The sequence below is a fragment of the Bos indicus x Bos taurus genome, chromosome X, assembly GCF_003369695.1.
Source record: "Bos indicus x Bos taurus breed Angus x Brahman F1 hybrid chromosome X, Bos_hybrid_MaternalHap_v2.0, whole genome shotgun sequence".
NCBI lineage: Eukaryota > Metazoa > Chordata > Mammalia > Artiodactyla > Bovidae > Bos > Bos indicus x Bos taurus.
Window position 1 is genome coordinate 57712682 of NC_040105.1, and position 26900 is coordinate 57739581.

At 39.0% G+C, this 26900-nt stretch overlaps 1 protein-coding gene across 3 annotated transcripts; it reads left to right on the forward strand.

The window, feature by feature from the left end:
• The first annotated feature begins 1462 nt into the window (after positions 1 to 1462).
• On the forward strand, positions 1463 to 25792 carry ZNF182 (zinc finger protein 182). Of its 3 annotated transcripts, none has more exons than XM_027532994.1 (5): positions 1463 to 1844; positions 3117 to 3139; positions 17854 to 17986; positions 18298 to 18393; positions 23078 to 25792. In XM_027532994.1, the coding sequence occupies exons 1-5, from the start codon at positions 1478 to 1480 to the stop codon at positions 24706 to 24708; spliced, it is 2250 nt and encodes a 749-aa protein (XP_027388795.1). In that variant the 5' UTR covers positions 1463 to 1477; the 3' UTR covers positions 24709 to 25792. The 3 variants fall into 3 exon arrangements, with proteins under 3 accessions (XP_027388795.1, XP_027388796.1, XP_027388797.1); XM_027532995.1 differs by having other exon boundaries at positions 23081 to 25792; XM_027532996.1 differs by having other exon boundaries at positions 18301 to 18393; positions 23081 to 25792.
• Positions 25793 to 26900: the final 1108 nt, after the last annotated feature.

Below are 26900 nucleotides of genomic sequence, written 5' to 3' on the forward strand. Positions count from 1 at the left end.
TGGTATACCAAATAAACAAAGTATTATTGGCTAGAAGTTAAAGATCTGATCTTGGGAACCTTTGTGACCTTGGGCAAGTTACTTAGTATCTCTGGGACTCAGTTTCCTCACCTGACAAGAGGGAGGACCACAGGATTGTTCACAGAAAATGGGGTGTATCTGAGGCAGGTCATATGTGCTTCACACAGTGTCTGGCACACAGGAGATACTGAGCTAGGTCTGAGCCTCCATTATCACTTACTGGGCCCGTTGGCAGAAGCCTCCTCTCTATTCTTCCTGTTTTCATCCTTGCCCTCTGAAATCTATTATCCACAAAGCAGCCTGCAGGTCATCTTTTTATTTTTTCCTTATTAGTAAAAGTTTTATACAGACACATGTCTAATTTTATCTTAATCATCAATATCATCATCATCATCACTTACATACTAGCACTTGGTATGTGCCAGGGATTGTTCTGAACTATTTACAATTAACGGTTCATTTGTCACCACAGTCCTATAGGTAAGTGCTGTCATTATCCTCATTTTATAGATGAGGAAATTAAGCCCAGAGGAGTTAAGTCCTGCCCTAGATTACATAGCTGTTTCTATCATTTTATTTGGTTGGTTGGTTCTGTCTTCTTCCCTGCTATATTCCCAATGTCTAGAACACTACCAGGCATACAGGAGGTGCTTAAGTAAATTCCTGCACAGCTCATATTCTAGTGGTGCAAGACAAGCAATAAAAAAAAAAAAAAAAAAAGAGTCAAATATACATGTATTTAAAAAGTTAATATATAATGCCAGATTGCTTCAGACTGGACTTTTAAAAATCTGACACCCCTCCCCTTAATGGCATCCCATTATGTCCAGAAGGAAATAGGAGCTCGGTTCCTGGCAGGGGAGGCCCTAGGGCATCTGCCACCCATTCACTTCTCCCTTGCCCACAGTTCCTACATTCCCAACACACTGACATTGTTTCTGTTCCTCCAATATGCCAAACCAGTCCTACTTCAGGCAGGGCCTTTGCAACAGCCTCACCTTCCACCACAAAGCTCTTTGATTCAGATATTTGTGTGGCTGGCTCCTTTGATCAGCGTAACTGTAACCTCCGACAAAAGGAGATTGTCCCTGCCCATCCTGAGAAAACAGCCTCCCAGCCACTACTTAACACATCCCCTTCATCCCGGTGTGTGTTTATGTACTAGGTCGCCGTTTATTTATTCTTCAGCAGCTTGTTTGTCCGCACACCGTCCTTCAAACGCTAGACTGTAAACTCCCAGCCTTGGCCACTGGATGGAGCCAGCGACTTTTTCCTACCCTCAGCCTTTGTGCACGCAGAACAATTCTGCCACGCATCCCGAGTTCCTATTCAATTACACCTGCAAACCTGATGCTGCCCTCCAGGTTCAAGACATCAAATTCCCGCCTGCTAGCGTTTTCCTTAATTGGGCATTTCCCCTCCCGCAATAAGGAAACCGGTCTTTGGAGTCTTAGGAATGACGGCCTCTGTAGATCATAAACACCTGTTCTACACTGCGGCCCTAGAAGGGAGGAGAAGCGGTAGGCGCGGCCATCGCGACAGAGCAGTGACGTCACCGGAGCGGCCATTTTCTTCTGCGCCTGCGCCGCGGCCCCATTGCTTTCGCGTCCGGCCGGCGGGAGGGGGCCCCATGTTGACTATTGGCGGACGCGGGCTCAAAGGCCCCACTGAGAGTGCGCACACCCGGCCGCTGCAGCCCTTTGGGCTGCGGAGCCTGAGTTGGTCCCAAAGCGGAAGTGCTTCTCCGGCGCTAGTTCTCGTAACTGTCTCCTCTGCACCGAGCAGAAAATCTGTTGTCGAGAAAGAGGTTGAGGGAGCGAGTGGTAGGGATGATGGGCTGAGTGATGGGGAGTTCTGGGGAACGAATGAAGCGGGTTTGGGGGGGTCATTGACGTGGGAGGATGTGGGGTGAGTGAGTGATGGTGGACCAAGAGGTCAGCGAATGAGGATTTGTGGGCTCAGTTGTAGACAAAGTTATGGGGCTAGTCAGGGTTGAATGGGGCTTACTAAATGTTGACTTTTACACATTTTCTAGCACAGTGACCTGCGCTAAGGGTTTATACACATCCTCAAGCTTCTGCCTAGGTGCCCCTACCTCTCCTGCCCGTATCCCCTTTTCCGAGCCCCCTAGGTAGGGGCCTGTTTTGAATGCTCCACTTGAAGTGAATCTGCACCCGAGGGCTTCCTTCTGACTCCTGGGCGAGACGGCCCCAGTGAGGTGAGGAGAAGCAAGAAGAGGCACCTGAGTACTCACCCAATAAAGGGCCTCGCCCAGAGTTTGGGGCTTGGGAAGGTCGGGCAGGGACTGGTGGTATGGAATCTGGGGGATCTGGCTTAAAACGCATGGGAATAATAATTTTAAAGTTCAATTTCTTTTGGGGATTTAAAAGTAGGTAACATTTGCATTGTAGATTGATTAGCAATGAGAGGAGAAGAAAATAAAAAGGAACTAATTTTATGCCCCTATATTTATATTGTAATTCTTAGACATTTTGTAGTGTGTATAAGGTGTATGCATTTTTAAACATTTAACGCATGGGTTCCTGCAGTTCCATAACTTAGCTTTTTTTTCATTTAGAAGTTACTATGATTCAGCTTAAAAATTTATCGTATAACATTTAAAATACTTGTAATTTAGAAACGTACAGAAAAATAAACAGATAATAAGTGTACAGTTCCATACAAGATTATTTTTAATAGCTACATAGAATTTAATCCCTTATTATGGATTATAAATTTGGCATTGTTAAAAGTCAATGCTGAGATGAAGCTACACTTAAGGAGAAATTGCGATCCATTATTTATTTCATTAAGGAAAATACCTAGAAGTACAATTTCTGAGTCAGTACACAAGTATATCTACAGAAGAAAACTTTTGTTTTCGCATGAGAAAAAGACTCAAGAATACACAAGTGGTTGTTAAAACCACATGGTTTCCCAAACTTCCACAGAGCAGCCATGTGCCCAGCTGGTGTGAGGGGATTTCTAGGCAGATATTTCTGGGCACTGGAAGCCTGATGGGGTCTCTCATATGCTCTACACTTCTCCACTCTTCTAGCTCAGTCTTCACACATCTCTTGTTTTTTCCCAAGAAGAGGAGGGAATGGCCGAACCCCAGGTAAGGATGTTGTCTCTTCCTTTTATTTTACCATGGATGTGTTCAGCGATATAGGAATCTCAAACAGAAAATAGATTATTTATAAGTAAGTGTTAATACCAGGGAAGATGAGAGACAGCAAAGGCCAAATTAAAATGTAGACACATGACTTAGGGTGTAACAGACAGTTACACATTACAGTATTAGTCTGGCTCCATTTACTCTTCCAAGAGAACACATCAAGTCCTCAGGGAAGTAAAGTTTTCCTTCAGTTGCCTTTCAAGTCATTTCTTTGCTGAATCTTCCTTTAGGTGGTGGAGTTGTCTTCAATCACAGACTAATCTGCATTTCTCTAATGGCCAGTGATATTGAATATCTTTATATAGGCTTATTTACTTTTTGCATATCCTCTTTGGTGAAGTGTCTGATCAAGTCTTCTGCGCATTTTTAAATTGGATTGTTTTTCTCATGATTGCATTTTGAGAGTTCTTTGTATAGTCTGTGTACAAGTCCTTTGTCAGATACATGGTTTGTAAATATTTTCTCCAAGTGTGTGGCTTGTCTTTTAATCGTGTTGTTCACAGAGCAAGAATTTTTAATTTTGAAAATGTCCATTTTATGAACTATTTCCTTTATGGGTTGTGCTTTTGGTGTTGCAGGAAGGGGGACCCCTTCCAGGGCCCGAAACTGGGCTCTTGTCTAACACTCGGAAATGAATTGTCCAAGGAGACACATGTGCTGACAACGCAAGAGATTTTACTGGGAAAGGGCACCGGGTGGAGAGCAGTAGGGTAAAGGAACCCAGGAGAATATTCTGCTACATGGCTTGCAGTCTTGGGTTTTATGGTGATGGGATTTTATGGTTTCTGGGTTGTCTTTAACCAGTCATTCTGACTCAGAGTCCTTCCTGCTGATGCATGCCTTGTTCAGCCAACATGTATGCCAGAGAGGATTCTGGGAGATGGTCGGACATGTGGTGTCTCCTTTTGACCTTTCCTGAACTCTTCTGGTTGGTGGTGGCTTATTAGTTCCGTGTTCCTTAGCAGGACCTCTTGTGGTAAAACAGATCATGCAAATGGTTACTATGGTGCCTGGCCAGGGTGGGCAGTTTCAGTCAGTGTGCTTCGCCTAACAGTGTCAGGTCTAAGAAGTCTTTGCCTCACCCTAATTAAAATGGAAAAACTCTAGTCTTGTATCTCCTATGTAGAGAAAAGCTCAGTTCTTTCCTACTGTGTCACTCCCATAAGTTTTCCTTTACTCTCACAAATAACACTTCTGATACTTCTGGTCACCAAATGTGTGGTGGATTCCCCCCACAGCAAGCAAATCTCTGACACCAGCTGGGTGTTCTACAACTTAATACTGACACTGTCTACCTGGAGATTGTGTCAGATCCTATAGGTTAAGGGCTCAGTTCCACAAGACGGCCCCACCTCCCAACTTAAGATGCTGGTCAAAAGCCCAGTGCTTATCACCTGTGCTTCTGTACAACCAGCTATTGATCAGAGCTTCCAGTGACCCCCTCTTCGAGTTAGATTCATATGCTACAATGGCTCACAGAACTCAGGGAAACATGTTTCCCAGTTTATTAAAGGATATATTAAAGTATACAGATGAACATGCAGATGGAAGAGATATGTAAAGGCCAAGTATATGGGGAAGAGCTTCCACACCTTCTCTAGGTCCAGGTGTGTCACTCTCCTAACACCTCCATGTGTTTACAATTCAGAAGCTCTCAGAATCCAGTCCTTTTGGATTTTTATGCAGACAGGGAAGCCTGGCGTGCTGCAGTCCATGGGGTCACAAAGAGTTGGACACAACTGAGCAACTGAACTGAACTCTTTACATAGGCATGATTGGTTAACTCATTGGCCATTGGCTTTGTTGTTGTTATTTATTTAGCAATTGACTTTTGATTTAACCTCCAGTCCCTCTCCCCATCCCCAAGGTTAGGGGGTGGGAGTAAAACTTCCAGTCCTCTAGTCACGTGGACCCCCTCCTTAGGTGGGGTCCTAAAGTCATCTCATTAATATACCAAAAGACACTTTTATTGCTTTCCTTGCTTGAGATACTCCAAGGGTTTCAGGAGCTCTTTCTGCCAGAATTTGGGAGCTAAGACCAAAAATTAATTTCTTATTATGAGTCACAGTATCACATTATGTCATGAAGATTTTCTCCTATTGTTTATAATTTTAGGTTTACTCAAGATTTAGACTCAAGATCCATTTTGTGTTAATTTTTATGTAAGGCGTAAGGATTAGGTCATGGTTCATAATTTTGCAAATGGATTTCTATTTGTTCTAACCCCCATTTGTTGAAAGGACCATCTTTTCTCCATTGAATTGATTTTATGGTTTTGTCAAAAATCAGTTGCCCATATTTGTGGGATCTATCTCTGGACTGTCTTCTGTTCTATTGATCTGTGTATCTAATCCTCCGCCAGTACCACACTGTCTTCATTACTGCAGCTTTATGATAGATCTTGAAATCAAGTAGTATGATTTCTCCAACTTTATTCAACCTTTTCAACATTTTTTGGCTATTCTTGTGCCTTTGTCTTTATATGTACATTTCAGAATAATCTTGTTTACATGTCTAAAAATGATCTTGCTGGGATTCTGATAGGAATTGAGTTAAACCTATAGATCATTTTGGGGAGACTTGATGTCTTTATTATGTTGTGTCTTCCAGTCCATGAACACAGTATTTATTTATCTCTCCTTTTATTTATTTAGATATTCATTTACTGGCTCCATCAACATTTTATAATTTTCAGCATACAGATTCTGTGTATGTGTATCAGTCTGCTCAGGCTGTCATAGAATGCCACAGACTTGGTGGCTTAAACAACAGAAATTTATTTTTTCACAGTTCTGGAGGCTAGAAGTCCCAGATCAGAGTTGGTTTTGGTGAGGAAATTCTTCCTGGCTTATCGCCAGCTGCCTTCTCACTGTCCTCGCATAGTCTTTCCTTTGTGCATCTGCAGAGTGAGAGGAAGCTCTGGTGTTTCTTCCTGTTTTTAGGACACCAATCCTGTTGGATCAGGTCCCACTCTTATGACCTCATTTAACCTTAATTACCTTCTTAAAGCCCTGTCTCCAAATACAGTCACACTGGGGGTTTGGGCATTCAGCTTAAGAATTTTAGTGGAGACACAGTTCATTCCACAACAATATGGCATGCTTCATTTTTTAAGCCACTGTAAATGGTTTTGTTTTTAAAAGTTCAGTTTCAAGTATTCATTGCCAGTATATAGAAATATGATTGATTTTTTTGTTTGTTGACCTTTGCTATGGTCTGGATGTTTGTGTGCCCCCAAACTTCACATGTTGGAATCCTAATGCCCAAGGTCAGTGATGGTATTAGGAGGTGGGGCTCCCTCTTCTTTATTTATATCATTAATACAGAATTTTAATTTTTATGGATTTTAACTTTTTCAGTAGATTATAACCTATTATAATTGTCATTATTTATTTTGCTGCTCACTTGCCCCTGAGTTATCCAGGGGGATCCGCTAGCTGGCTTTTGTGTCCTTTTGTCACATCCTGATACTTTGCTGAGCGCTACCTTACTGCCGACATAATAAGATGTTCCAGTTTCCATCTTTTACTTTTCCTACCCGAGGCCTAGAATCAGCCATTTCTCCAAGCAGCACTGGTTCCTGTTAGTGAATAATTATATATAGAAATCAAAATCTGGATGGTAGGTATGCTCATTGCTGTTGGGGCATCATTACTTCTAGGTCTTTTCAGTGAACTGTGTTTCTGTATGTCTGTGTATACACACACATACATACATGCATAGCTTGAATTTATGCAATATCCCAGGAATCTTCCTAGACCTCTCTTACTCCATATTTGCATCTCCCTTCACCAACAGTGAGAGCACTGGCTCCTAGTGTCAATATATTGATTCATTTTCTTAGTCTTACAATATACAGAAGATAGACTCAGAATTCCTACACACCTGTGAAAAATCAACCTATTGAGTACAGTACACGAATTGTTTGCATGCCTTTTATACTGAGGATATGTAATCAAAGTACTCTGTTTAGAAGTTACATGAATTAATTTTTCCTTTTGATTTTTTTCCTATATAGTGTGGTTATGTTATTTATTTGGTATACAGTTAGGTTCATTTTCTCTCTCTGTATTCCATTTTGATTTTATTTCTTTACATCTTTGTTGATTTAACTTTATCCTTATCTTTATACTATATATAAAATGTTAATATGATTTGAAGACAGAATATATACACAGAATTGTCACCTCTTCCTGTACCTAATACCCAATTCTCATTCTACCTTGGAGATAACCAGTCTTGTTAGTTTCTGATTTATGCTTATAATGTTTCTTTTTAAAAGAAGCAGATAAAGGTATATTTTAAAAATTTCCCCTTTCAGTTCAGTTCAGTCCAGTCCTTCAGTTGGGTCTTACTCTTTGAGACCCCATGGACTGCAGCATGCCAGGTTTCCCTGTCCATCACCAACTCCCAGAGCTTACTCAAACTCATGTCCATTGAGTCAGTGATGCCATCCAACCATCTCATTCTCTGTCGTCCCCTTCTCCTCCCACCTTCATTCTTTCCCAGCATCAGGGTTTTTAAAAAGTGAGTCAGTTCTTTGCATCAGGTGGCCAAAGTATTGGAGTTTCAGCTTCAGCATCAGTCCTTCCAGGGAACATTCAGGATTGATCTCCTTCAGAGTGGACTGGTTGGGTCTCCTTGCAGTCCAAGGGACTCTCAAGAGTCTTCTCCAACACCACAGTTCAAAAAAGCCTCAATTCTTAGGCAATCAGCTTTCTTTCTAGTCCAACTCTCACATCCATACATGACTACTGGAAAAACCATAGCCTTGACTAGATGGAGCTTTGTTGGCAAAGTAATGTCTCTGCTTTTTAATATGCTGTCTAGGTTTATCATAGCTTTTCTTCCAAGGAGCAAGTATCTTTTAATTTCATGACTGCAATCACCATCTGCAGTGATTTTGGAGCCCCTCCCCCAAATAAAGTCTGTCACTGTTTCCATTGTTTCCCCACCTGTTTGCCATGAAGTGATTGGACCAGATGCCATGATCTTAGTTTTCTGAATGTTGAGTTTTAAGCCAACTTTTTCACTCTCCTCTTTCACTTTCATCAAGAGATTCTTCAGTTCTTCTTCACTTTCTGCTATAAGGGTGGTGTCATCTGCATATCTGAGGTTACTGATATTTCTCCCAGCAATCTTGATTCCAGCTTGTGCTTCATCCCACCTGGCACTTTACATGATGTACTCATGTGATGATTTCCCCTTTCATATTACTCAAAAAGGTAGTATACTTTATTTATAGACTCTTTTGCACTTGCTTTTTTCCCTTAACAATATATCCTGGAAGTTGCTCCATGTATGTTTACAAATATTGTCCTCATTCATTTTAATTGAGATATGATTGACATATACATTCGTTTTAGATGTACAACATGATTCAGTACTTGTGTATATTCCAAAATGATCACCACAGTAAGTCTAGTTAACAGTCATCACCATGGTTACTCATTTTTTTCTTAGGATGAAAACTTTCAAGATTTCTTCTGTTAGCAACTTTTAAATATACAATACAGTATTATTAACTGTAGTCAGCATGTTGTGCCTTACATCCCCAGGAGTTACTTACAGATATTTTATACTGGAAGTTTGTACCTTTTGACCACCTTTACCAATTTTGTATATCCCCACCCATCACCACCTGCGTCTTGTAACTACCAATCTGTTTTTTGTGTCTATGAGGGCTCTTTTGTTTGTTTGGATTCCATATACAAGTGAGATCATATGGTATTAACTTTCTCTGACTTATTTCACTTAGTATAATGCCCTAAAGATCCATCCATGTTGTCACAAATGGCAAGAGCTCCTTCTTTTTTATGGCTGAATAGCATTCCATTTGTGTATGTGTGGCTATCACATTTTTCTGTGTCCATTCATCCTTCAGTGGACTCTTCAGGTAAAGTCCATATCTTGGTTATTGTAAATAATGCTGCTGTGAACATGGAGGTGCATACATCTCCAGTCAGCGTTTTTGTTTCCTTTGAATAAATAGCCAGGAAAGGAATGGATGGATCATATGATAATTCTATTTTTAATTTTTTGAGGGACTCCCATACTATTTTACATAATTGCTACACCAATTTTCGTTCTCACTAACACTGCATAAGGATTCCCTTTTCTCCACATCCTAGCTAACACTTGCTATTGCTTATCTTTTAGGTAATAGCCATTCTGACAGGTGTGAAGTGATAGCTTATTGTGGTTTTGATTTGCATTTCTCTGATGATTAGCGATGTTGAGCATTTTTTCATGTGCCTGTTGGCCATCTGAATGTATTCTTTGGAAAAATGTCTCTTCAGATCCTCTGCTTATTTTTGTTTTGATTTAAAAAAATATTTATGACTGGGTCTTTATTGCTGCACCTGGGCTTTCTCCAGTTTTGGCCAGTGAGGGCCACTCTCTAGTTGTGATGCGTGGGCTTCTCATTGCAGTGCCTTTTCTTGTTGTAGAGCAGGGGCTTTAGAGCAAGGGCTCAGTAATTGCGGGGCATGGGCTTAGTTGCTCCACAGCATGTGGAATCTTCCCAGACCAGAATCGAACACATGTTCCCGGCATTGGCAGGCAGACCTAACCCCTGGACCACCAGGGAAAACTCCCTGCTTATTTTTTAATTGTTTTTTTTTTTTTTTTTTTTTTTGATACTGGGTTTATTGTTGATACTGAATTGTGAGTTTTTTATATATTTTCAATATTAACCCCTTATAATTTATATGATTTGCAGATGTTTTTCCTGTTTGGTAGGTTGTTTTTTCATGTTCTTGATGGATTCCTTTGCTGTATGGAAGTGCTTTATTTTTATGTAGTCCTATTTGTTGAATTTTGCTTTTGTTGCCTTTGCTTTTTGGTGTTAATCATTAAACCAATGATTTTTCATTAACCAAAAAAAACCTATGTTTTATTCTAGGAATTTTATGGTTTTGGGTCCCATATTCAAGTCTTTAAACCATTTTGAGTTAATTTTTGCATGTAGTATAAGATAGTGTTCCAGTTTCATTCTTTTGCATGTAGCTGTCCAATTTTCCCAACAGAATTTATTTTAGAATTTATTGAAGAGGCTATCTTTTCCACATTGTATATTCTTGGCTCCTTTGTCATAAGTTAATTGACCATATATGCACGGGTTTATTTCTGGGCCTTCTGTTCCATTGATCTGTGTGTCTGTTTTTATCCAAGTATTCTGATTACTATTTTGATTCAATCAAATCAAGCTATTTTGATTACTATAGCTTTGAATACAGTTTGTAATTACAGAGTGTGATTCCTGCAGGTTTGTTGTTCTTTCTCAGGATTGCTTTATCTATTCAGGTCTTTTGTGACTTTATATGAACATTAGGATTGTTCTATTTCTGTTTCATTCATTTTTTCGGCTGCATAGTATTCCATTAGTGGATGCACCAGTTTGTTCAATCATTCTCCTATGTACGTGTGAATTTTGGTTGTTTCCAGTATTTTGCAATTAAGAATAATGCTGAGGACTTCCCCAGTGATCCAGTGGCTAAGATTCTGCACTCCAAGTGCGGGGGGCCCTGGATTGATCCGTGGTCAGAGAACTAGATCCCACATGCCACAACTAAGACCTGGCACAGCCAAATAAATAAATAAACAAAAATTTAAAAAGAATAATGCTGAAATGAAATGTATTATGCATCAGTTGTTTCCTTTTTGTTCAGGTATATCTTCTATATAAATTTCTATAGGTGGCATTGCTGATCAAAGGGTAAATAGAAATGATTAGATATTGCTAAATTCCCTTCTATATGAGTTATACTGTTTTATATTCCTACCAACAATGTATGATAGTGCCTTGTTTCTCTGTGACTGTACCAATAGAGTATGTTGTCTGGCTTTTAAATTTTTTCCAATCTGCTAGGTAAGAAATGGTATCTATATTTAGTTTTAATTGCCATTTCTGTTATTATGAGTAAAGTTGAATATAATTTCATATATTTAAGAGATATTTTTATTTCTCTTGTTAATTGTCTTATGTTTTTTGCCTGATTTTCTGTCAGGTATTTGTCCTTTTTTCCCTCTTGATTTTCAAGAGTTCTTTATATGTTAAGGATATTAATCTTTATCTGTGATATGTTTTACCAGTCTTTATTTGTGATATATATTGCAACAAATTTCACCCCTGCTTTTTCCTTGGACTTACCAAAGTGTTTTTATATTGTATTTTGTGGTTATGTTTATTAATATTTTATTATATCTGGATTTTTATTCATAGTTAGAAAGTCTTTCCCTACCCCTGGTGGCTCAGCAGTAAAGAATCCTCCTGCAGTGCAGGAGACTTGCAGGAGATGTGGGTTTGATCCCCTGGAGAAGGAAATGGCAACCCACTTCAGTATCCTTGCCTGGAAATCCCCATGGACAGAGGAGCCTGGCAGGCTACAGTCCATGGGGTCGCAAAGAGTCGGACACCACTGAGTGAGTGAACAACAACAGCATCCAGGTTATATGGACATTCACCCATGCTTTCTTCCAGTACTTTGTTTAGTTTCATTTTTTTTTACATTTAGGCCTCTGATCCATTTGGTGTTTATACCTTACGCAATGAGGTGTGGATCCAATCTAGTCTTTCCAAAATGGCTTTCGAGTTAATTCAGCATCATTTATTAAAAAGTGGGTCTTTCGAACCCTGTCCTTTGATAGAATGCCTGTATCAAAATATGTTTTGGTATCTGGTAGGGCTGCTTTCCTCCCTGACAGTTTTTCTTTTTTTTTTAAATTTTATTTTATTTTTAAATTTTACAATATTGTATTGGTTTTGCCAAATCTGACAGTTTTTCTTTTCCAGAAATTTTCTAGCTATTCTTGCATATTTATTTTTTGGTATGATCTTTAGTACTACCTTGTTTAGTACCATTAAGAAGCTTGTGTTTTAAATTGGGATCACATTAAATTTATAAATTAACTTAGGGATAACTGCATATTTGTGACTTTGTGTCATTCTATCTATGAAGAGTTTGACAACTCTGAAGTTAGAGAAAACTGTCCTGATAAGAGACCACCCTCATTTCTGACACCACTTGCAAGTTTGGGGGTCCCCAAGGTCACTCTTAGGTTTGACAGTTCACTGGAGAAAGTCAGAGAACTCACTGAAAGCAGTAATACTCATGGCTATGGCTTGTTACAGGGAGAGGACACAGATTGGAACCTACCAAAGAGAGAAGTATATAGGGCAGATCCCCAGGAAGTACCAAACATGGAGCTTCCATTTTTATCTCCCCATGAGGTCAAGATGCATGACTTTGTGTAATTGGTATTGATGTGTGGTAGTACATGTGGAATTCTGTCAACCAGAGAAGCTCTTGTGAGCCTCAGTGTTCAGAGTTTTTAACTGGGCTTCATTTTATAGGCATGGTTGTCCATGTGGCTGCTCTTTCTCTCCAGCCCCTCTGGGAGTGACTCAAAGCCCCCACCTTAAATCACGTGGTTGATCTTTGTGGTATAGCCAGCCCCAACCCTAAATCACATCATTACATTATCCATGGTGATCCAAGGCCCCTATGCAAAACATACATTCTGTCCTTCCTTCCAGTCCAGTCCATCCCTCTAGTCCAGTCCATCCCTCTGTCCATCCTTTATTTTCTTCCATTCCAGTTTGCCTTTGCTTCTTCCTTCCATTCCTGCCTTCCATTCTAATCCTTCCTTCATTCCTTCCCTCCTTCCTATCTTATCTATCAGTTTTTATCTTTGGTTATTTTAAGGAAATTATCATTTATTCTAATCTATAGTTTATGTTTATCAGGATTGGATATTGAATTCTGTTTCAATATTTTTGTATCAGCATTTCTTATATTAGTTATATTCATATAAGTTTTTTCTTTAGGTCTGTTTAATGGTGATTTATGTTAATGAATATTCTAATATTGAACTATCATCGTATGGCTGGAATAAATCTTAATTGGTCACGATGTATTATTGTCTTAATGTGGATCTATTGTTTGCTTATGCAGCTGACTTTTGAACAACGTGGGTTTGAACTGTTCGGGTCCATTTACATGTGGATTTTTTCAACAGTGAGTACTACAGTACTACACAGTCCTGTGGACTTGGTTGAATCCACAAATGTGGAATAACCTCTGATATGGAGGGCCAATATAAGTTATACAGGGATTAACCCTCAGTTGTTCAAGGATCAACTGTATTTTATTTAGGATTTTTACACTGTTGTTCATAAGTGAGATTAGTCTGCATTTTTCTATTTTGTACAATCTTAAATGAGTTTATGTGTCAATTTTATATTCAATTCATGTAAGAATTTGGAAGCTTTTCAGTTTTCTATGCTCATGAAGAATTAGAGCAGTTAGTCTTCTCATGTCTTTTGTGAGCGTAAGTCCTATTCTGTGCATGTATGTGGCTTTCTACCTTTCCCTGTATGTGGGTATTTTTGAATATCCTAACTTGCCACAGAATCTCAGGCCTTAGGCAGTCTGTTGTCTGTCTGGACTGTAATCTTTGGCCCCAGGCATCTGTGGGTTGTTAGTTTGCCCTGCAGTCTTTTAGAGCAATGCCTACTGCTTTTTGGCCTGAGTTCTGAATTAGGCGAAACAGAGAAGAACACCTCACATCAGTCTTTCTGGTTAAGGCTCTGAGTTTTCATTGCTGAGGGCCCAGGGTTCAATGCCATGGCCTGGAACTAAGATCCTGGAAGCCACATCAGTTCAGTTGAGTCGCTCAGTCGTGTCCGACTCTTTGTGACCGCATGAATCGCAGCACACCAGGCCTCCCTGTCCATCACCAACTCCCGGAGTTCACTCAAACTCACGTCCATTGAGTTGGTGATGCCATCCAGCCATCTCATCCTCTGTCATCCCCTTCTCCTCCTGCCCCCAATCCCTCCCAGCATCAGGGTCTTTTCCAATGAGTCAGCTCTTCGCATGAGGTGGCCAAAGTACTGGAGTTTCAGCTTTAGCATTCTTCCAAAGAACACTCAGGGCTGATCTCCTTTAGAATGGACTGGTTGGATCTCCTTGCAGTCCAAGGGACTCTCAGGAGTCTTCTCCAACACCACAGTTCAAAAGCATCAATTCTTCGGAAGCCACATAGTGTGGCCAAAAAAAAAAAAAAAAAAAATCACCTTATGTCTATGCAAGGATAGAACAATATCTATATATATATACTATTTTTTCAAGACTTTTTCTATATTTCTAGGGGACACAGTTTATCTGTAAGTTTTTCAAATTGTTGCAAATCTCCAAAATTTTTCATATATATTTAATTGAAAAAAATCTGCATATAAGTGGACCTGTGTAGTTCAAACCTGTGTTGTTCAAGGGTCAACTATATTTCCCCTTTGTAGTTCACCCCTTGCCACACTCTGGCCCCTAGTAATCACTGATATATTTTTGGTCTCTATAGTTTTGCCTTTCCCATGTTATAGAAATGAAATCATATAGTATGCTTAGATGGTGAAGAATCTGCCTGCAATGCAGGAGACCTGGGTTCAATCCCCAGGTCGGGAAGATCTCACGGAGAAGGGAATGGCAACCCACTCCAGTACTCTTGCCTGAAGAATCCCGTGGACAGAGGAACCTCATAGGCTACAGTCCATGGGGTCACCAAGAGTCGGATACGACTGAGCAACTAACACTACTACTACTATATAGTACGTGGCTTTTTGGGTCTGGCTACTTTCACTTAGCATAATACATTTGAGGTTCACCCATGTTTTTGCATGTATCATTAGTTCTTTCATTTTTATTGTTGAGTTGGATTACATTGTGTGTATTACAGTTTATTCCTTCACAGGTTGAATAACATTTGAGTTATTTACATATTTTGGTGATTACAAATATAGCTGCTTTATAAATGTTCATGTACAGGATTTGGGATTTACATAAGTTTTCATTTCACTTGGGTAAATATACCTGTGAGTTGGATTGCAGATACTATGGAAGTATATACTTAACTTCATAAGGAACTGCAAAACTGTTTTCCAAAGTGTCTGTGCCACTTTGCATTTCTATCTATGATAAATGAGACTTTGTTTATTCCACAGCATCACCAGCACTTGCCATTGTCATGTTTTTTCCCATTCTAATATGTATGTAGTGGTAGCTCATTGTGGTTTTGATTTGGTTTCCTCATGGCTAATGATGTTGAGCATCTTGGTATGTGCTTATTTGCCATTTAACTTTGATAAAGTATGTCTCTTTGCTTTTTAAGTTTTGAGAGTTCTAGTTCTTATGTATTCTCAATACAACTTCTTTGTCAGATATACAATTTGTAAATATTTTCTCCCATTCTATGGGTTTTTATTCTTTTAACAGTGTCTTGAGTTTTGGTGTCACATCAGAGAAATACTTGGCAAATCTAAGGTTAAAAAGATTTTCTCCTATATTTTGTTCTAAAAATTTTGTAGGTTTAGATTTTACATTTAGGTTTGTGATCCATTTTGAGTTAATTTTTATATATGTTGGAGGTATGGTTGAAGTTTTTTTTTTTTTTTTTTTTTGCATATGGATAGTCAGTTGTTCCAATACCATTTATTGAAATTGGAACTCCCATTTTCCATTGAAGTGTCTTTGCACTTGTCAAAAATAATTTTAAGTGTAAAGGTATAAAATACATTTAATTATAACATACATGAAGTATGGTTTATAAGTGTACAGCTTGATGAATTATGACAAAGTGAACACCCTGTGGAGCCACTCCTGGAAACAAGGTCAAGATTAGGACATAATCAGGACCTCCAAATCCCCCTTCATGCCCTCTTCCAATCAATACCAGCCCCAAAGGAAACCACTGTCCTAACTTCTAACAGCATGGATTAGGCCTGCCTGTTCTCTTCCTGCATATAAACAGAATTATGCAGTATGTGCTCTTCTGTGTTTGGATTCTTTTGCTCATTAGTACATCTGTGACATTCATCTGTGTTGGATATGCAGTTGTAGTTGATTCCTTTTTGTTACCACATAGTATTCCTTTGAAAGATTGTGCCACAATTGGCCCATTATTGCTGAGGGACATTTGGGTTTTCCCCACAACTTAGCATTAGAAATAGTCCTCCTGTGAACATCCTTGTACTTGTTTTCTAGAGTACATGTGCCTGATTTTCTCTAAGGTGTGTACCTAGGAGTAGAATTGCTGGATCATAGTATTTGCAGTCATTGACTTTAGTAAACAATGCAAACTTTTTCCCCAAGCAGTTATACCAGTTTTTATATTCCTGTTAACAGTGTGTGAGAGTTCCCATGTCCACACAGTTTCATGGCATTTTAATCATGTAATTATAATGTTTCTGGTGAGTGCCAAGTAGTGTCTCAGTGGGGCTTAAATTTTCATTTACCTGAGTGCTAATGGGGTTAAGTACATTTTCTTATGTTCACAGAACATATGTCCATATGTTTTTCATTTTAGTATTCACATCTCGTCTGTTTTTCTGTGCTGATTGTGTTTCTTTTGATTTGTAGGAGTTATTTTATATGTTCCAGATAAGAACCCTTTATCACTTATGAAAGCTGAAGATAATCTCCCCATCAATACTTACCTTTTTATTGCTGTATTTTTTTCTAACAGTACTGTATATTCTTTTTTGAAAATTTTTGGTATGCATTTTAAAATTGTTATTTCTTTTTGGCTGTGCTGGCTCTTTGTTGCTACCCACGGGCTTTCTCTAGTTGCCATGCATGGGCTTCTCGTTGTGGTAGCTTCTCTTGCTGCAGAGCATGGACTCTAGGTATGCAGGCTTCAGTAGTTGTAGCAGGTGGACTCTAGTTGTGATGCACAGGCTTAGTTGCCCTGTGGCATGTGGAATCTTCCTGGACAAGGGATTGAACTATATGGATCTTTGTTGGCAAAATGATGCCTATGCTTTCTAATACACTGTCTAGGTTTGTCATAGCTTTTGTTCCAAAGAGCAAGCTTCTTTTAGTTTCGTGGCTACAGTCACCGTCTGCAGTGATTTTGGAGGCCAAGAAAATAAAATCTGTTACTGTTTCCAACTTTTTCCTCCATCTATTTGTCATGAAATGATAGGACTGGATGCCATGATCTTCATTTATTGAACATTGAGTTTTAAGCCAGCTTTTTCACTCTGCTCTTTCACCCTCATCAAGAGGCTCTTTATTTTTAGTTCCTCTTCTCTTACTGCTGTATTTTTAATCTTGTAACGTATATCTTTTCCTTTATGAGTAGTGCTGTTCATGTCTTTGTTTTTGATTTTCCCTACCCTAAGCTTACAAAAACATTTTCCTATAGTATTCTCCAGATACTTCATTGTGTTACCTCTCATATTAGATTTACAATTTACCTGTAGCTGATTTTTGTGTATGGTGAGAGTTAGGGGTTAAATGTAATTTTTTTTGGTCCAGTAACCCATCTATATTTATTTGAAAATATCATCCTCTCCTCACTATTTTGAAGTTTCAACTTTATCATTACTCAGGTGTCCCTACACATTTGGATTATCTTTTTAGTTCTACTGGACTACTTGTCCATCCTAATACCACATTGTCTTAAATATTCTATTATTTAGTATAATAGTTTCTCAACCATGACTTGTGATTTTTCCCTCCACCAAGTAGGTCAATAACTTGACAGACATCCTGTATTGTCATCATCATGAACTGGGAACCCAAACAGAAGTTCCCTTATATTTATCCCATCCTTATCATTCAGTGGTCAGCATTTTCAAATAAAAGAATATACAGTTACAGGGACTCATGACATTTGAGGATGTGGCTGTGGATTTTACCCAGGAGGAGTGGCAGTACCTGAACCCTCCACAGAGGACCCTGTACAGAGACGTGATGCTGGAGACCTACAGCAACCTGGTCTCTGTAGGTAAGAATGGCTTCCTAAGGTAATTTTGCTATTTATGATTACTCTGTCCAACAAGAATGCCATTTCCTTTCTCAAGTTGGAAACTTGTTAGGCCTCTGAACTATAGAAGAGTTTGACATTAAATTCCAAGGATCAGAGTTCCTTTCCCCTCTTTGCTTTCCTGACAAGGTGTTTGGGAACTCAAAATCCAGGTGAATTGGTTTGACTACCATTGTGTCAAGTAATACATCCCTTGTACTGCCCCACACTCCACCTTCCTTTTTCTCAGAATTTCTGAAGACCAAGGAGGTATTACTTTCATTTCTCATTAGCAGGGCATCATGTTACCAAACCAGATCTTATCCTCAAATTGGAGGTGGAAGAGAAATGCCTGCCAGAAGGAAAAATTCCAATTTGGAGCTTTCCAGGTAAGTGGCATTGACCTGGCTATGGGGGCAGGAGATTCCAGCTTGTCAGTCAGAGGTGCTGCTGCTGCTGCTACTGCTAAGTCGCTTCAGTCGTGTCCGACTCTTAGCGACCCCATGGACTGCAGCCTACCAGGCTCCGCCGTCCATGGGATTTTCCAGGCAAGAGTATTGGAGTGGGGTGCCATTGCCTTCTCCAGAAGTCAGGGGTGAGGGTCTGTGAAATGACTTTCAGGAATATCTCAGGGATGGTTTATGGAGGACAGGGATATCAACACCTAAGACTAACACCTTCTCCCCTGTTCTACACCCACCAGGCCACTCTCCTTAAGTTGGTGCTCACCCATAAGTTTCTGCACAGTCCCATTTCCCTGTAATACAGGTGTCTTATAAGTGCCAGCCCCCTGGCCCCAAGCCCTGCCTCTTCTGTTGTTCTCATTTCCCACTGCTCATCAGAAGCCAGGCCCACATTAGTCACAGGCCTAGGCACTAGTGGTCTAATTCTGGATGGATTACCTGATTCTATCCAGTTTAGATATTCCTATCAGATTCGGTCTCCTAAAGCATCTTGATTCTCTTTTAAAATATCTTTATTAAGATATAATACACATACAACAAAATTCATGCTTTTGAAGTGAAACTCAAAAACTCAGTGATTTTTAGTATGTTCACAGAATATTCTATCTAACCCCACTGTCTACTTCTAGAACATTATTATCACCCCTCAAAGAAACTCCTAACCCTTATCAGTCACCCTCCAATCCCCCAGCCCCCATCCCCTGGCAAGCACTAATCTACTTTCTATCTCTAGTTTTGCCTATTCTGGACATTTCATATAAATAGAACCATACAAAATGTGGAATTTTATGTCCAGTTTCTTTCATTTGTATGTTTCAAGGTTCATTTATATTGTAGTATGTGTCATCCCTTTTTATGGTGGAATGATATTTAATTGTATGGATATTCCACATTTTGTTTATCCATTCATCTGTTGATGGGCATTTAGGTTATTTTCACTTTTTCTGTTTTAAATATAATGCTGTTATGAATATTCATGCAGAAGTTTTGAAATGTACATTTTCATTTTTTGTGAGTACATACATAGTAGAATTGTTAGACTGTGTGATAACTATTTAACATTTTGTGGAACTGCCCAACTCTGAACATCCTGTTCCTCAAAAATTTTTTACCCAGTGGTTTTAATGTTCACTGATGATTCTTGCCTGAATCAATTACAGTAAGTCCCCTACATATGAACAGGTTCCTTTCTGAGAGTGCATTTGTAAGTCCAATTTGTTCATAAGTCCAACAAAGTTAGCCTCGGTACCCAACTAACACAATCAGCTATATGGTACTACTCTGACTTACGTGAATGGACATGTGAATGCACATTTGCATCTTTTAAAAGTTCGAGACTTGAAGGTTCATATGTAGGGTGCTTACTGTATTACTAAGATGGTTGGAAAAAACTATGCATTTTCTATCATTTGTTCTAAATTTGTAAGTTGGCACTTTTAAGGACTTTCCTTCTTTGTTGATTAGCTGGAATACTTCCATAAAGAGGGATTGCCCTCCATCTGTTACAGTTGACCCTTGAACAACATGGGTTTGAAGCATGCAGTTCCACTTTTATGCCTTTTTCAATGCTAATAATACCGTGCTAGACAATCTATGGTTGATTGAATCCACAGATATGGGACCACAGACTTGGAGGAGGAACTGCCTGTATGGAGGGCCAATAAGTTACAATTGGATTTTCAACTGTGCAGAGGGTCAGTGCCCCCAACCCCTGTGTTGTTCAAGGGTCAATTGTATTTGATTATATATGAGTTACATATATTTTTCCATTTATTTACCAGTTTTCAAAATGAGTTGGTTTTGTTGCATCATTCAAAGGTGCCTAATACGTCTTTTTTGAGTATCATTTATGGACTTATGGATTTAAGCACTTTTATGTTTTCATCCATTGCCTTATTATAAATCAAACTGCTCCATCTCTGGCCAGTGGATTTCCCTTTAAGTTGGGTCCTGAGTCTTTGGTAGCTTTCTTGCTTTCTGTTACAAGATATTCCAGGCTTATATTATGTATTTCCTGTACCTGCCCTGCAGCCATTTCTCCAAGGAGCTTTGGTTCTTTTTAGTGGTAATGTTTCATGACCACAGTTGGGATGGTAGGGAATTGTTTTCTAGGCTTTTTATTAAATTGACATAGCTAGGAACTATGTAAAAGATTTTTTAAGAGAAAATACATCATGTATTCAAATGTATATTTCCAAATCAAATTCTGGGCTTAAATTTTTTTTAATTTATTAATTTTACATCTGATGGTAGTATTGTTAGTATTATTCTGAGACTGCTGAATGTGTACAATGGGTTGATTCAATTGAGCTCATCATGTTGGTGCCATTGAGAATCAAGAATTTTTAGCATGGTTGTTAGGAAATACAGAATGAGTTGATACTTATTACTATTAGGTAATCCTTTTATTTTCAGTTTTGCTTTATAATTATATAAAATATTTGTAAAATATTTACTTGATTCCAAAATCAAATCTAGAAAACAATGTATATTCAAAGAAGTCCAGCCTCTTTCCCTCTCCATCCTACTCTTTCCTTTCCTTATCCCATAGGTAACCATTTATTAAAATTTAAAAGTTTATCCTACTGTTTTTTACAGAATGAGCCTATATTATTTTAATTATATACTTTATACTTGTTTCCTCCATGGAAAAATGGTAGTCTACTGTGCATATTTTTATTCGTCTTTTTTCATTTAATTCAAGAATATATTAAATATCCTGAGACAGTCCTTATTTCTTTTTATAGTATAATAATTCTTAATCATAATAGTAGTAGCTATTATTATAGTAGTAGTTTTTCTAGTAAACATTTGAAGTGCTATGCATGCCCTATTGTAATTAATTTAATCCTATAGACATACAATAGGTGGATACTTTTACAATTCCTGTTTTCCAGATGTGAAAGTAAGATACAAATAGATTAGCTAATATGCCTAAGGTCACAGAACATGTAAAAGTCTGATCCAGGATTTGATCCTGGGCTAGAGAAATTACAGCCCTAGCCACATGTGCTGTGTTGCTTCTTAACACCTAAGGAGGTCCAGATTCAGCAGATCCTTGGTGGAGCTTGGGTCCCATCAAATGTATTTTGTAAAAACTTTTCTTTGTGATGTTCACACCCAGTTAAGGACTAGTGCTTTACTATAGAAAGAAAGGAAGTCATAGGAAGAGAAGCCACAGCTGCATGATCCATTTTAAAATCCAGTATTACTCTTAAATGTTGCTGTTAAATCTAAGTGGTAATATGAGTAGTTACTGTACTCTTCTTTCAACTCTTTTGTATGTTTGAAATTTTTCGTATAAAATTTAGGAAAAGGTGAGAAGAAAATTAAACTACAAAAAATAAAAATTTAATATATATGCAAAAAGTATTTACTGACCAAGACACCATTGATTTTAAAACACACCACTGAGAAAGAAAATTTGCTACCAATTAATGACATGTCATTGATTGTAAGGTGAATCTGGATTTAGTGGTATTAAAATGTGGAGTAATATGCATCTTGTAATTGATGATATATTAAAAGCAAGGCTTTGTGCTTTCAACTGTCTAAATGAGTGGCACAGATAACTGACTACTTTAGAAGTTAATGAAAGTTAAAGTTATATAAGAAGATCAGAGTAAACTTTTTTTTGAAAAGACTAAACTGCTTCTTGAAATTTATCTAGATTATGAATATAGCAAAACATGCAGGACTGGGCTATGTGGGTGATGAAACATGAAGAAGGATTTGGATTAATAATAGATGTAGTTTTTAGTGGAAATAGTATAGGCAAAAGTAGAAGTTGGTATTGAAGAACTGTGAATGCCAACTTGGATGAATGCAAAGATCATTAGGATGAATGCAAAAATCCAAATTCAGCAAAGATCATTAGGTTTCTTTGTTTTTGTAAGGTTAATTCTGGATCTTTCTCTCACATTTTATTGAAAATGTGGATTTCAGGATTGTTGGAAGATTTGAGTCCATGAGTCGCAGTGTTCATTTCTATCTAGGTGGAAGTAATATATCAGGAGGAGAAGGCAATGGCAACCCACTCCAGTACTCTTGCCTGGAAACTCCCATGGACAGAGGAGCCTGGTAGGCTGCAGTCCATGGGGTCACTAAGAGTCGGATACAACTGAGCAACTTCATTTTCACTTTTCCCTTCATGCACTGGAGAAGGGAATGGCAACCCACTCCAGTGTTCTTGCCTGGAGAATCCCAGGGACAGGGGAGCCTGGTGGGCTGCTGTCTGTGGGGTTGCAGAGTCGGACATGACTGAAGCGACTTAACAGCAACAGCAATAGTATATCAGGAATAGTTAAAAGAGTTCATATGATAAATGAAGATAAAGGGTGATAAGGTCCCCAGGGTGATAAGGTCCCCAGAGTGATATAAAAGTAGAAGTAAAAAAGACTGAAGTGTTAGGATAAGACTGTTCTTGGTAACAAAAAGGCTAGCAAGTGGGAGTTAAGTAAAAGAACAGGATTTGATGGTCAAGATTCTTTCTCCAGGAACTCTGATAAAATGACATATCAGTATTAGCTTTCATGTGGCAAAACATTTCTAAAGAAGGTCCGTTCCATAATGTCAAAGTATAAAGGTGGTTTATTGTACTTCTTTCTAGAAGAAGCCTGCCAGGTTGATGAACAGATTGAGAGACAGCATCAGGATGACCAAGATAAATATTTGATGCAAGTTGGATTCCCTGACAAGAAAACAATTACCAGTAAGAGTGGCCTTGACTATAATGAACTTGGAAACATACTTTATCTGAGTACAAATCTTTTTGCTTCAATACAAAGGCCCCAGAAATATGAATCATTTGGATATAATATGGTTGATAATTTAGACTTATATAGTAGAAGTTCTGTGGGAAAGAAATATGATAATGGATGTGCAAAATTATTCTTCCATACTGAGTATGAGAAAACAACTCCCAGAGTGAAACCTTATGGATATAAAGAGTGTGGGAAGACCCTCAGGCAAAAGAAGGGTCTTAGTCTACATCAGAGAATTAAAAATGGAGAGAAACCCTTTGAATGTACTGCCTGTAGGAAAACTTTCAGCAAGAAGTCACACCTCATTGTACACTGGAGAACTCATACAGGAGAGAAACCCTTTGGATGTACAGAATGTGGAAAAGCTTTTAGCCAAAAATCTCAGCTCATTATACACCTGAGAACTCATACAGGAGAGCGACCCTTTGAGTGTCCAGAATGTGGAAAAGCTTTCAGAGAAAAATCTACTGTCATTATACATTACAGGACTCATACAGGAGAGAAACCTTATGAATGTAATGAATGTGGAAAAGCCTTCACTCAGAAGTCAAACCTCATTGTCCATCAGAAAACCCACACAGGAGAAAAAACTTATGAATGCACCAAATGTGGGGAATCTTTCATACAGAAGCTTGATCTAATTATACATCATAGTACTCATACAGGAAAGAAACCCCATGAATGTAATGAGTGTAAGAAAACTTTCAGTGATAAGTCAACTCTCATTATACATCAGCGAACTCATACGGGAGAGAAGCCTCATAAATGTATGGAATGTGGGAAGTCTTTCAACGAGAAGTCAACCCTCATTGTGCATCAGCGAACTCATACAGGGGAGAAACCCTATGAATGTGATGTGTGTGGGAAAACCTTCACCCAAAAGTCAAACCTTGGTGTACATCAAAGAACTCATTCAGGAGAGAAACCCTTTGAATGTAATGAATGTGAGAAAGCATTCTCTCAGAAATCCTATCTCATGCTACACCAGAGAGGTCATACAGGAGAGAAGCCCTATGAATGCAATGAATGTGAAAAAGCATTTTCCCAGAAATCTTATCTCATTATACATCAAAGAACACATACAGAAGAAAAACCCTATAAGTGCAATGAATGTGGCAAAGCCTTCAGAGAAAAGTCGAAGCTCATTATACATCAGCGAATTCATACAGGAGAGAAACCTTATGAATGTCCTGTATGTTGGAAAGCTTTCAGCCAGAAGTCACAGCTCATAATACATCAGCGAACACACACAGGAGAGAAACCCTATGCATGCACTGAGTGTGGCAAAGCCTTCAGAGAAAAATCAACATTCACTGTTCATCAGAGAACTCATACTGGAGAGAAACCCTATAAGTGTGCAGAATGTGGGAAAGCCTTTACTCAAAAATCAAATCTTATTGTACATCAGAGAACGCATACAGGAAAGAAAGCCCATGGGAAAGGCCATTCTTGGAAGTCCAAGCTCATTGCACATTAGAAAGTTGATGGTGCATTTGTGTTCACTGAAGGACATTTTTGTCCATATTAATTAAACATTTAAAAAGTATATTCTGACTTCTGATTTAAATATAAGGAGTAAAGTCAGCCTTTTTTTTTTTTTCTTTTCATCTCAGTCTTCACCCAGAAGCTACAAGGAGAAAAGGAAGGACTTTGTATCTGACAAAATTAGGAAATAGCTGAAAACAGATGAGAGGGCTGCCAGAGGCAGAGGAAATCAAGCACCAGTGCAAGGAGATTTCAAAGGCTAGAGAGGAGTGGTCAAGGCTGCAGATGTGAGATAGCACTGGTAAGGACTCTTAGCCAAGTTTTAGGCTATTCCCTAAGTGCAAGACCATATAGATACATAACAGCGGTAACAGAGCATGGGCAGGTGGGACGTTTCCTCAACCCATATGGAAGTCTCAGGAGAGACAGGGAGGGGCCTCAACAAGGAAGTACTCAGACAAGCCATATTTGCAGAAAGTAGTCTATACTTGTGAGAGGAGCAGTTGGTAGGGGCTGGGGAAAGAGAAGGGAGTGTTCTTGTGAAGAACCCAACAGCTGCCCCTCTTTACTGTCTCTGGAGAAGTCTGAAAGAACTACCAAATGGGAAAAAAAATTCCAGTTGGAAAAGCTCTGATCTGCCTAGAACATGGCCCCTTTTCTTCCCCTACATGAACTTCCAGCAAACAGCAAGTCCAGGAAAACTTACTCAAGGAGGAATGATTCCAAAGAATCAAAACCAAAAATACACATGGCTTTTGAGCCAGCAGTTCCACTTCTAGGACTGTATATACTCATGCATGTACCAAAAGATGGACATATAGAGGTATTCAGTGATGTACTGTTTGTGAAAACAAAAGGTTAGAAGCTTTCCACATGGCTCCTGAAACCCTGACATGTTCATACAGCAACCTTTCAGGTAGACAAAAAAGAATAGATCAAGAAAACTTGGACACCATTTGTATAGTGATGTGGGATGATATCCAACATACATTATTGGGTGAGAAAAGCAAGGTGCAGGATAGTGAGAATACTATGCTGCCATTTGTATATAAAAAGAATAAATGGTAAATACATAATTGAGTGTATATGCATAAACTATCTCTGGAAAGATATGCAAGAAGCTGGGAACCCTGATTACCTCTGGGAAAGGGATGGGGAAGTGGGTGGCTTGAGGGAAAGAATTGGGAGTGAGACAACTTTTGAAAATTATACTATGTGGATGTATTACCTTCTCAAAAAATAACTTTTAAACAACATGTTTTGTTCTGTTACTGTTCAAAGGAAGTCAGATTCCAAATACAGGATTTCATAACATTTAAATATAGATATGCTGAAGGTGGAGCTTAGGGCTTCCCAGGTGGCTCAATGATAAAGAATCTACCTGCCAGTGCAGGAGACACAGGTTTGATCCCTGGGTTGGGAAGATCCCCTGGAGTAGGAAGTGGCAACCCACTCCAGTATTCTTGCCTGGAAAATCCCATGGACAGAGGAACCTGGTGGGCTGCAGTCCCTGGGGTTTCAAAGAGTTGGACACAACTGAGCATGCACATACAAAACAGACTCACAGACACAGAGAACAGACTTGGGGTTGCCAAGGAGAAGAGGGGGGGAGGGATGGACTGGGAGTTTGGGGTTAGTAGATGCAAACTTAAATTTAGCATGGATAAACAACAAGGTCCACCTTTATAGCACAGGGAACTATATTCAATATCCTGTAATAAACCATGACTGAAAAGAATATGAAAAAGAATATGTAGCACTTAGCTATGCAGAAATTAACACAACATTGTAAATCAATTATACTTCAATAAAATTAAAAAACAGAAGGAACTTCATCCTCCTACTGATAGAAAAATATTCTTGGGGTTTTCTGGCCCATCAAAGGTCACCCTTAAGTGGGATGGGGAGGGGTGGTCAGGTCTTGCCACTTGAGGTTGATTTTGGACTCCTGCTTCCTGGAGCCCAGGTGGCAATCTGATGTGATGGGCCGTGTAGGTAATCAGAGGTGAGTGAGGCAGGGACCCAGAGGCAAAGGAGTGGGGATGAACAGCAGAATGTGGATAAATGGAATGGAATTGGAGGAAAGATGATGAAGGGCTGAGTATGGGAATGAGTCGATGAGGGGCAGAGTGGGGGTGAACAGGGCAGGGCAGAGAAATGGAAGTATGCAATAGAGTGAGTTAC

What these genes read in the sequence shown, in the direction of transcription:
- ZNF182 (XM_027532994.1), top strand. Translation starts at nt 1,478, where the DNA reads ATGACGGCCTCTGTAGATCATAAACACCTGTTCTACACTGCGGCCCTA. An exon ending in AGGGAATGGCCGAACCCCAG is followed by an intron (nt 3,140 to 17,853) that starts GTAAGGATGTTG and finishes AAGAATATACAG; the next exon opens with TTACAGGGACTCATGACATT. An exon ending in CAGCAACCTGGTCTCTGTAG is followed by an intron (nt 17,987 to 18,297) that starts GTAAGAATGGCT and finishes ATTTCTCATTAG; the next exon opens with CAGGGCATCATGTTACCAAA.